This window comes from Dermochelys coriacea, chromosome 9, assembly GCF_009764565.3.
Source record: "Dermochelys coriacea isolate rDerCor1 chromosome 9, rDerCor1.pri.v4, whole genome shotgun sequence".
NCBI lineage: Eukaryota > Metazoa > Chordata > Testudines > Dermochelyidae > Dermochelys > Dermochelys coriacea.
The window spans coordinates 86,778,741-86,791,111 of record NC_050076.1 but is presented as its reverse complement, the minus strand read 5'-3'; the positions used below and the strand labels follow the sequence as shown (position 1 = coordinate 86,791,111).

The 12,371-nt window shown below is 42.5% G+C and overlaps 1 protein-coding gene across 3 annotated transcripts in view; it reads right to left on the bottom strand.

Moving 5' to 3' along the window:
* Positions 1-12,371, bottom strand: part of COL4A6 (collagen type IV alpha 6 chain) — a 195,168-nt gene that overhangs the window by 66,290 nt on the left and 116,507 nt on the right. For all 3 annotated transcript variants that reach the window (XM_043492142.1, XM_038417032.2, XM_043492141.1), the window contains exons 5-7: positions 10,361-10,495; positions 8,463-8,507; positions 2,074-2,190 (exon numbers count right to left, since the gene is read on the bottom strand). In XM_043492142.1, coding sequence (XP_043348077.1) covers positions 2,074-2,190; positions 8,463-8,507; positions 10,361-10,495 — 297 coding nt within the window. The remainder of the gene's footprint in view (positions 1-2,073; positions 2,191-8,462; positions 8,508-10,360; positions 10,496-12,371) is intronic.

Sequence of the window (12,371 nt, the reverse complement as noted above, 5' to 3'; positions counted from 1 at the left end):
CTGACGGGCAAAAATATAATCCCACAAGGATTATCAAAAAAAGAAATTTGAACAGTATGTATGAATAAATGGACTTCTCTAGAAATCATAGCTTAAACTTGATCATATTGCTTAGGGTTTTTCAGTGTCCTATGAACTTCAGGTTTCGACACATGCTTACATTTGTAGCACATTTTTTATACAGATTCAGTGTATTGACATTAATAGTGTCACTCGTATTTGCCAACTATATTTTCTTCCTTCTCCTCCATTATTCACATGACTAAGCTTTATTCATGCAATGTAGTTCCACTGAATTTAGGGTTACTCATATGAGTTAAAAGAAAAGGAGTACTTGTGGCACCTTAGAGACTAACAAATTTATTTGAGCATAAGCTTTCGTGAGCTACAGCTCACTTCATCGGAAACATTTGGTGGAAAAATGCATCTGATGAAGTGAGCTGTAGCTCACGAAAGCTTATGCTCAAATACATTTGTTAGTCGCTAAGGTGCCACAAGTACTCCTTTTCTTTCTGCGAATACAGACTAACATGGCTGCTACTCTGAAACCTGTCATATGAGTTAAGTTTGTAAGATCATTTTTCCAGTCCATTCTGTGTCTAGGGTACTGTACAACATGAAAATAATTCCATATCTTTATGCTTTATTTAAAGGCTTAGGGTAAGATTTTAAAAAGTGCCCAAGTAATTTAATGACAGCTTTCAGAGTAGCAGCCGTGTTAGTCTGTATTCGCAAAAAGAAAAGGAGGACTTGTGGTACCTTAGAGACAAACAAATTTATTTGACCATAAGCTTTCGTGAGCTATAGCTCACTTCATCGGATGCATTCAGTGGAAAATACAGTGGGGAGAGGTTCCCCCCCCACCCTGTTCTCTTGCTGGTAATAGCTCACCTTAAGTGATCACTCTGGTTACAGTGTGTATAGTAACACCCATTGTTTCATGTTCTCTATGTATATAAATCTCCCCACTGTATTTTCCACTGAATGCATCCGATGAAGTGAGCTGTAGCTCACAAAAGCTTATGCTCAAATAAATTTGTTAGTCTCTAAGGTGCCACAAGAACTCCTTTTCTTTTTTCCAAATAATTTAGGAGCTTTAGTCCCATTTTCAAAAGTGACTCACACACTAAGGGGCCTAAATACCATTGACTTTCAATGAGACTTAGATGCTTTTGAAAATTTTTACCATTAGTCTTTTTTGCTGATGTTGTTTAGCAAATATAGATTAATGCAGACTTGCATAATGCACTAATGGATTCCCAACAGTGCAATGGAAATGAGCAAGCCAAGACCATAGTCACTGTTAGGCTGTCAAGTGGAATTAGACTAGTCAAAAAGTTTGAGACTTAACCTCTCACTCAGAATTAACTTGAAATCCTTCCATCTAGCCAACCATTGACACATTATGAAAAGGTGCCTTGCAAGGGACTGAAGAGAGTTGGCATCAGCTAGACATATGTTGTGACATACTGCACAAAACTATGTTATGCTACTCATAACAAGAGGTATCCAGAGCAACCATTACAGCTAGTAAATCAATTATTCAGCTTGTTAAACTGCTGGTAATCTTTCCTAAGTATTGTAAGACCTCAATTTCCTGAGTTAGACCACAGTTCATGAAAGCACCCATATACAAGAAGGGTGCTTAAAGTGCATGCTTCACTTTAAGCACATGATTCAATTCAATTAACTCAATGGAACTGAAGCACACACTTAAATGCTTTTCTGAATTGGGGGTCTTCTGGCTGATCCTGCAAGTGCCTCCAATTCCTACTACAGTCAGTCAATGAGACCTCGGGGCGTTCAGCTCCTCGCAGAATTAAACTCATAAGGGCTAGATCCTGTTCACCTTGAAGTCCATGACTGATGGTTCATTCTAATGTGGCAACATACTCACCTTCAGGAACTTTATCTTCTAAAGTTACTCTTTTATTCACTGAATCTAAGAAAAAAAATTCACCTAGAAACAACATGAGTTGATTTCAAATAATACTATCAATGCTCCCCAGGGATTCATGAGTCATTTAGTAAATAGCAAGAGCGCCAGAAAATACTGTTAGCCTGAGAACGTACAGGTGGCCCCTGTGTACCAGGAAACCCATCCAACCCGGAAACACCAGGAGTTCCAATAGAACCATTGCAGCCATCAAGGCCAGGAAAACCTCTGGGCCCTGGCTGTCCAGGGTGGCCCTGTATGAAAGAGAGAGAGAAAGAGAGAGAACTAATTATATACAATATTTTAGCATTAAAAATATTGTCCCACAAATCGTATTGTCTACCACATTACAGCACAACACAAAGACAGTCTAGGGTTCACCCCTGAGTTCTGCCGTGTGGCCAGCTTTCCTCCACTGGCAAAGAAAGTCAAGCCTGCAGAGGGCAGCAGTAAGAGCTTAAACAGCCTGTGCTCTCTACTTTGGAACCTGACTGCAAAACCCTTAGATAAATTTATCTGATTATTAATTAAAATCTGTCTCCCTGGGATGGTGTCGAAAGAAGCACAAACACCTTGTGTTTGTGGGGCCCTAGCAGGGCGGTATTCATGCTACATTACTCCAGCACAGTGCAAGCAATACAGCACACTTGGTAGGAAACAGTGGGCAACGGGCCTAGTGCACAGAGGGGTGTAACTCCTAGTTACCATCAGTGGGAACCGAATGTGTAAGAGTCAGAGCAGGAATAGACCCAACAGTGCTGCGCACTGACAGTTCCAAACTGTTCTACGTTCAAATTATTTCACTGACCCTAAAGCCTTTAACTAAGTGCCTGGAACAAAAGTCATTGTAATGGTCAGTTAATAGCCAGGGAGATGAGCCTGATTCTGATCTCACACCAGTTTTACACTGGGGTAGCTCCATTAACTACAGTAGAGTCACTCTTGATTTACACTGGTGTAAAGAAGATCAGAATATGGCCCTTTTAATTACTTTCTCTTGAGTGACATAGGGGTTGTGTGGACAATACAAGGACAGGCAGACCCATCGATCAAAGAAAATGCCAGGGTATTAAGTGTCTCCTCATTCCATCCTCCTTCCCACAGGAATGAGATTTGTGCCATTCAGAGGCAGAATTTTGTGACCAGACGGAGAGCGGCACATATCTGACAGCTCTGTCTGCCTCCACGGCCCTAGCCCTGAACCATTTCACAAGCCATTTTCAATTAATCCCGAAGATTCATCTTTACGGTACAGCATTAGATACATTAATGACACATCTGAGGGAAGTGAAAAATGAGCTACAGAACGCTGCGTTCTTCATGCCTGACCGTTGGAGCCAAATTCACGTCACTTTCATTCTCATGCCTCACTTAGGGTGACAGGTGTCCGGGTTTTCGACAGAACACCCGGTCGAAAAGGGACCCTGGCAGCTCCAGTCAGCACCACCGACTGGGCTGCTAAAGGTCCGGTCGGCAGTGCTGCGGTGCTAAGGCAGGCCAGTTCCTACCTTTCCTGGGGCACCGCACTGCGCCGGAAGCAGCCAGCAGGTCCGGCTACTAGGCAGGGGGACCAGGGAGCTCCATGTGCTGCCCTCACCTTGAGCACCAGCTCCACACTCTCATTGGCTGGGAACCAGCTAATGGGAGCTGGGGTGTGGTGCCTGCGGCACGCAAGAGCAGCAGGGGAGCGTCTTGCCCCCCGCCTACTAGCATTGGACCTGCTGGCCACTTCCAGGGCACGTGCAATGTGGTGTCAGGACAGGCAGGCAGCCTGCCTTAGCCCCCGCGGCTGTGCCGCTGACCAGGAGCAGCCGGAGGTAAGTCCATGCCCCAACGTCGAGCCCCAACCCTTGCCCCAGCCCTTAGCCCCCGCAAACCTGGAGACCCGTCCTGCATCTCAAACCCCTCATCCATGATGAAACTAGCATAGCAGGGGCACAGAGAGGTTAAGGCCAAGATCCTCAAAGGTATTTAGGCCTCTAACTTCCCCTGATTTCAATGAAAGCTGGGAGCCTCAATACCTCTGAAGATCTGGGTCGAAGAAACTGGCCCAAGGACACGCAGAAACTTAGTGGCAGTCTTGGAAATAGAACTCTCAGGTCTTGTCTACACAGTAAGTTACACTGGTTTAACTAACAATCTGAATTTAAACTGAATTAGTTCAAAAGGTGCAAACCTCTGTGAGTGGCTCACTTTGGTTTCGCTTAAGTCAAAAAGGAACAGGGCTACGTTAAATGGAAATAAGAGTGTCCACGCAGGGTTTTGCACCCCTATACCTAAACTAGTTTAACTAAACCATGCAAAAGTTTATGTGTAGACAAGTCCCCAGACCACCGTTCATACTACAATATCATGCTCCCCACAAAAAAATCTTTAAAAAAATAAAACACTCTAATCACTGTTAATTTGCTTATCTTTGGCTTGGCTGTAACATAACTTGTGTCAACGTGCTACTCTGTAATGAAATACAAACACTGGGTCATGACTGCTCTTATTTTCAAACCCAACACATACTATTGGTTCATACAGCAAATATCCCATGGGACACATTGCTTTTGTGGGGACAGGAAGGGCTTTTGTAAGTTTACCAGCAAAGATTGTTGCAAGTTGACCCCACACGCTATCTTTTCATTTCTATCATAGCATCCTAATAACACCTTCTGTACTGGATGAGCTAGATTCTGATCTCATTCACTCCATCATAAACCTAGACTAGCTTCACTGATTTGAAGCAATGGGGTAGTACAGATGTAATTCAGGACAGAATCTGGCCCTGTGTAGAGGGATCAGGCACTGATGTAGTACTGGTTTAATGCCTTCTTTCTCCCTACAGAAAAGGGACAGTGCAATGGAACTAGCACAAGAAGAGTGAAGTGTATTTAAATGACAGGCAGGGACACAATACCAAGGTGTTAGCACTTGGCGCTTGGAATTTAAATAACAGCATCAGTCTCCATAATGTCCACTTTTCAGAGTAGCAGCCGTGTTAGTCTGTATTCGCAAAAAGAAAAGGAGTACATTTGGTTAATGCATCCGATGAAGTGAACTGTAGCTCACGAAAGCTTATGCTCTAATAAATTTGTTAGTCTCTAAGGTGCCACAAGTACTCCTTTTCTTTTTGCATAATGTCCACATGTCAGATAGTTAAAGCCTCTTCTGAAAAAGCGTCACACACATACATAATACATTCCCTTCAGACTGTGAAAAGCCTAGGATTCCCTACCTTCTGGCTAATCTGTATTCTTAGTTAATTTGTGACATCCTGTTGTAAGGGCTTGATCTTGAGAGATGCAACCACAGCTCTCTTACTTCACTGAGTGGTGCAGGTACCCATCATCTCCCAGGATCTAGCCTTAAATGAGATCTTTTCCCCACTGATCAATAGAGCTCGTTTGGGCTGAAAAATTGTGACTAATTGTTTTCACTGCTCTCTCCTTCTCTAATTCCGGCTATCACATGCTTTGCCAGATCTGCCAGCTCAACACAAAAGATTCCACAACAGACTAAGTCAGGAGAACTTTACAGTCTGTAATTATGGCATGGAAGGGTGGATGATTCGCAGGCTCATGCTAACACAGAGTATGTGTGTGTGGGGAGGGGGAGCTCATAAAGAGAAAGGTTCCCTGGGAAGTAGAAAAGGGAACTGGTTCCTCCAAAGTGACTTGTTCCACTAGAGCAGGGGTGGCCAACCTGTGGCTCCGGAGCCACACGTGGCTCTTCAGAAGTTAATATGCGGCTCCTTGTATAGGCACTGACTCTGGGGCTGGAGCTACAGGCACCAACTTTCCAATGTGCTGGGGGATGCTCACTGCTCAACCCCTGGCTCTGCCACAGGCCCTTGCTCCTCCCCCGTCCCAGAGCCTCCTGCACCCAATGATCAGGGTGGCTGCCAGTGGGTGGGAGGCGCTGGGGGCGGGGAAGCTGATGGGGGGCTGCTGACGTATTACTGTGGCTCTTTGGCAATGTACATTGGTAAATTCTAGCTCCTTCTCAGGCTCAGGTTGGCCACCCCTGCACTACAGCCCTGTTTTCTCTCTCTCTCTACCCTAACACCGTGACTCTGAAGAGCGCTTGCTAAATCAGACAGACTTAGTGCAAAGGCGATTTCAACGGGAGAGTTCAACAAATATTTAAAAGAGGGAAACAGACGCAAACAATAGTGAACCAAAACTAATTTAATAAGCAGCTTCATTTAGCATTAGAGCAAAGGGACCATTCTGACCAGCGCCAAGATCAAAATATAGTCTCTTGCTGCCCAGGTCTGTGTTTCCTGGCACAGACAATGACTCATGACTTGTAGAAACATTTCCTTTTAGAGTACTATATACTCAGCTAAAACCATATAAATCTTCTCTCTCTATTTCCAAACCTTTGCCAGGGATGTATTTGAATCTAATCCCCATGGGAAAAATTAAACATATACAGTAGAGAGGAGGACTTAAAAGCCTTTTCTACAATCTGTCTAAGGCTAACAGTTAATAAACACATGCTGCTGCTGTATGTATTAGATCAAAGGGATGCATCAGCCCAACTGCAACACCATGATTTACCTGCAATCAACATCTCACTGGTGACCTCAGCTGGCCACCACCTCCCACAGGGTCATCATTAGGAGTCCCCTTTGAGCAAACCTCGGGAGTACTGATAAAACACACACTCTCACTTACCCTCCAGCCCACACACATAATCAGAAGAGCAGTTATGGTGTTAACTCTTGTGCAGGCAGAGCAATGTATTTTCACACACACACACAAGATAATGAACGCAGATATGTATTTCACAAGTCGAAGCTTTACCCTATCCTGAAATGCGATTACAATAATATGGAGAACTATACATATTTTTTCAAGTAGCAGGATTCTCTATTTTCACCATGAAAAGGAGCCATTTATCTCAGCAGCAAGAATGAAAACAAAATGCACTGCTTTTAAAGTTTCCACTGCCCCTTCTCTGCATCTGTAAGGGGAAGATGGCTCCAATCCAGTCTGGAGTTAAGAAGAAGGGCCATACTGAATAATCTGTGTTCACAATGAGCAAAATCAGCCTCCTCCAACTCATCCACCTGCAGCATGCTGTAAAGAAAACAGATCAGATCCAGACAGGCATGAGGTTTCAAATCCTCTTTGTCTAACTCCCTTAGCCTTTGCTTGGAATGTCCGTAGCTGCCAGCTTTCTGGCACTCTCCACGACAGTATTGCCCTCTTCCATGTTGGGAATTCCCACTCCCCAGAGCCTTATTTGAAAAAACACCCTGAGAACAGCTTGTTCCCACAATGTGTTCGATTATATTCAATATTATGGGAACAGCTCAGTCTTGTTACAGTTTGAGGATTGGCTGGTGGAAAAAGAAAAAAACTCAGTGGCAAGGGAGCAGAAGAGAACAGAAACCAGGCAAAAGATGAGCAGGGGAAGGAGAAAAGAAAGAAATCGCTAAAGGCAGGGAGAGGACCTTGGGTGGAACAGGAGAGAGCAGAGCATAGCTAGCTCACATGGTCCCGATTGCACATTTCCAACAAACATTTTCAGAAACTGTCAGTTTTTTGAGAATTTAATCAATTCTAGAAAAGAGAGCAAGGGAGAACACACAAGGTGGAGAAAGAAAGGACACAGAAAATGGAAAAAATCAGCAAAGAACAGAAGAGAATTAGAATGCAGAAAGGGAAAAAATGCAGCATGAACCAAATAATGTACAGAGAGAAAAGAATAGAAGGGGGTAGTCTGCATCATTAAAAAAAAAACCCACAAAACCAGAACCAATAAGGAAGGAACCTGGAAGACATCTATGCAAGAAGAGCTGCAAGAAAGAGTGGAGCAAGTCAAAATATTCTGGATTTTGAATTTATTATGAAAATTCAGTTTTTGATAGAAAACAATTTTTTGACAAAAAATGTTCAAGTTCTCTGTCAAAGTTCTAAAGAAAAAGAAAGCAAATAAAATGGATAAGCTGGGGAGAGTTTGTATTTAGCTCTATTATCTGGAAAATGCTGTAGCTGCCTCTTTCCTGTTTTATTGGCAAAATGTTCTGACCAGCCCAGATCCAAATTAGAACTAATTGGCCCCAGGTGATGGGAAGCAAAGAATCTCTGTAGGGTCTCTCAACTCCAATTTAGCAGTTTCACTTGCAACAAGAGTTTACTAGAAATAGTTCTGAACTAAAATGTTGGATGTGAACACCTTCGAACATTGGTGAGGCTGAATTATAGCTGCAAACATGCCTCAGACTCAGTTCTCGTTCTTATACAACATGGATGCATCCCTTGCAAATGTCCATTTATCTGATACTCACCATCAAGATATCGGAGTCCCTTACAAATGACATGGAGCCTCTATGGACTCTAATCAACCCTCCTCTTTTACCCCAGACAGGAGATAAAGTGGTAAAATAATTACATTAACATTATTATAATAAATATTATAGAAAAGGTTTGGGACGAGCCTGGCATTGTGCCCTTGTGCATGCTGGGATGCTGTCTCTGTGCTCAAATGCAATTGCCTTATATTTATATATTTACACACAAAAACTCACCGGAATCCCATTGATGCCTTGAAATCCAGGCACTCCCATTGGACCCTAAAGGAAAGAGGACACAAGTAATACTTTATTTGGACAATCCTGTGCGTCAGTCACACCCGTTTTATTCTTTATATGTACCATATATCACCCAGGTAACTCTTTTACTCTACATCTTGTGAGGGTGGATGATCAAATATCCTCAGTAAAAGGAGTAGAACATCTCATACTAGGCACACAGGCTCCTTCATTTTCATTGCAGTCAATGAGATTGGAACTGAGGATGCTCAGCAGGCAGGCTGCCACATTAATGCCCCCAAAATGTTTTCACTCGGTATTTTAAAAGTGAAACACAAATTGTTATTGTACATCTGGGGCACAGTGTGATGCTAATAATATGTGGCTTTCAATAGAGATGAAATCCTGGCCTCACAAATGTTTCAAGAAATGTTACAATTGGATCTGCGATTTTGTCTGTACCAGCCTATACCATTATTCTCAGATGTTGCCAGTTGAGAAATATGCAAAACATTGTATTAATTTACATTACTCCTGCATCTGTTCCAACTGAATAATGTCTTGTCTCTGCCAACCTGTTAGAGCTGCTGGATGTTGCATGTACCTCCATAGTCAAAGAAAAGGTCTATGATAGTAGCAGCTATCCCGGTGCGGATAAGTGGTTCAATAGTGGTCAATATTTGCTGCCTCAATGGAAGCTCCAGGATAAGTGTCCCTCAGGGAAAGGTTCTTCCTAATACTCGATAGTCAGAGGCTGGCTTCTGCCCTAAAGCAGGAGAGTTTCTCTCTTCCAGAACTCTTGATTATTGTTTTTAGCCCTTATTGTTATAATTCTGGATGTTCTTTTTATCCTTGTTTTGAATCCTGCCCACCTCAGACTCAGCAACACCTTGGAGCAATGAGTTCCACAGGATACTTGTGCACTGTGGGAAGGGGGGTGGAATATATCCTCTGCTCGGTTTTGAATGTTTTGCTTTTCAGTTTCACCGAATGTTCCCTTATTCTTGTCTTAGGAGAAAGGCTGAATAGCCATGCCCTCTCTGTTTTCTCTACACCTGTCATTATTCTGAATCCTTACTCATTTCCTCTCTAAGGTAAACAGTCCCAATCTTTTTAATCTCTCTTAATATGAGGGTTTGATCATGTCTTGTTTCATTCTCATCACCCGTCTCTGAAAGCCCTCTATTTCTGCTGTGTCCCTTTTGAGGTGGGATGACAGAACTGATCACTAATGGCATTATAATATCTTCTGTATTATGTTCCATTCCATTCCTTATATAGCTCATAATTGTGTTTGCTATTTTGGCCACTGCTGCCCGTTGAGAAGATGTTTTCACTGAGTTCAGTAATGTTCCAATCTTTTTACGATATTGTTACAGTTAATTTAGAACCTAATAAGATATAGAAGTAATTTATACATTATTCCCTCATTGTGCATTACTTTGCACTTTCCAACACAGAATTTCACCTCCCAACATGATGATCACTCACTTAACTTTGGTAGGATCTGACTGTCAGAAACAGGTAAAGTTGTTAGATTTCCCTCTAGGGGTATCCTAGTAATGCCCCACCCTTCTTTCATCTCTTCTTGTGACTTATGTCAGGGCAAAATACATTCTGATGGTTATATAAAGCAAAAGACTTCACATGCAATGCTGAAGTCCATTTTGCTGTGAATCAGCCAACAGAAGGTGACAGGCTGGACTGTATACACTATGCTGTATAATTCAGCAACCAAGATTGTCACCCTCAGACTAAACACAGTGGTTTCTCTGGAGATGTTTCTCAAACTTAACAGCAGCGAGATAGTCCAGTACTATTTTTATGCACCCATAAAGAGCTGCTGTGATCACATCTACTGCAGGGAAAAAGAGGAAAGCACTTATTGAACCTACCTTATCTCCTTTCAGTCCAGCTGATCCTGGAGAGCCCACTGCCCCTCTCTCACCTTTTGCCCCTGCCAAACCTTCTGGCCCAGTAAATCCTGGAACACCTATAGGTCCTTGGTTCCCAATAGATCCCGGTCGACCCTGAAAGGGTTACAGTAAGAGGAAAGTCAAATTTTCCATGCTTCACAAATGCCCTGCATGTCTCAAATATAACAACACTGGCCAGAGAACTGTAGGCAGATCAGGAAAGATCTCTGACGGTTCCTCTGTATGTTCTTGGTTATTATACTCATCAGAGGTATTTCAGACAATGTAGAATGAACATAAAGAGTGAATTACACAAATAATACGACACCCCTACTTTTCCAGGAGGATTTCTGGCAATTCATTAGGCTGTAGGAACAATGCAGGCGGATGGCATTTGAAATGAGGATTATTACTTCTAGATGAGGTTGACCCCTCCAGTTCCAAGCTTTAATGATAAGTACAGAACGTCTGTATCAAACTTTTTGGTATCAAACACAACAGAGGGAAGCCAGGAAATGCAATACAATGGTTAGTCTTGCATGGGTCACATGTAATCAGAAACCTTACACTCAGAAAACACATTTATGTTAGGCTATCACCATACTTGGCTCAAGATCAGTGGGGACTCCAATGTCCTCTCCTGTTGCTTGGTAGACAATACATAGATGTTAGATCATGCCCCCTAGCCCTTATGCACCATCATTGTTCCTATACTGACTAACTTTAGGAAGAGAAAAGCCATGAATACCATTTTCCAGGGAAGTGTTCGCCTTCTATAGGGTTTACATAGAAAGAAAACACAGAGCACAATGTTTGTCCTGCAAAAGCTTTAGACAGCTACAATATCATCATCTCCTGCAGGGGAAATGCAGAATCCTGAACTCTGATCTTGCAGCTGACCAATCTGATAAATACTACTGGCTCAATTCTTTGTTCAAATACTCCACTGTAAAGTAGGAGTCACTCCATTTAATTCAAGGGGACTAGGACCCCATCGTGCAAGATGCTGTACAAACACAGAACAAAAAGATGGTCCCTGCCCCCAAAGAGCTTACAATCTAAGCATAAGATAAGAGACAACAGCTAGATACAGACAGATACAAGGGGGAGCACAAGGAAATAATGAGACAAAGTTAAGCATGTGCATAACTGCTTTGCTGGCTGGGGCCAAAGTGTGCAGCACTTTGCATGTTGAAGCCCTATCTGTATTTTTTGTGCTGATACAAGTTAAACAATTTTTTTTAAAAAGTTGCTTCCCACACTGAAGCTCATCTGCCCAAACTCTGGCTCAGATCACATCTACAAATTAGCCTGGAAAAAAGGGTTCAGAGCATAATTGCTTATGCAGCCACAACAGCATATTTGAGTTATAGAGTTTATGGCCAGAAGGGACCACCAAATCATCCAGTCTGACCTCCTGTATGTCATATGCCACCAACACCAGCCAGCGCCTGCATGTTAAATCCAGCAGCCGAAAAGAAGTCCAGTGTATGACAGTCCACAGAAGACTAAACTATGATATGCCATAGGCAAAGAATAGGAGGGACAGTGCTGCAAGGGGCACCAATGCTCAAGGCCCCTGCAATGGCAGGGAAATGACTAATGAGAGATATGTAAGAGTCACTACAAAATAATATTATAAAAGTAAAACATATTTGTCCATTTCCTCTTTCTCATCCAGATAATGTTATTTTGTAGGAGCCAACAAGCTTTTCAACTTAATTCTCAAGAACATGTAGCATTTTTGAAAACTGATTTACAGTTCAAAAGAAAGTGTTACTCTGGTGGCAACTGGAGAGTGTAAACAATACACGATATTTGTGATCTGTGTTCAGACACAATTTGTGCAACCAGAGCCCCGCAATGGCTCCATTAGCAGGGGAAATAATGCAGTAACTAAACATTACCAGAAGATGGCAAACTTTTCTAAAACTGCAGAAACAAATACAGTTTAATATATTTTATTGTTCTGGTATCACCACAGAAATCA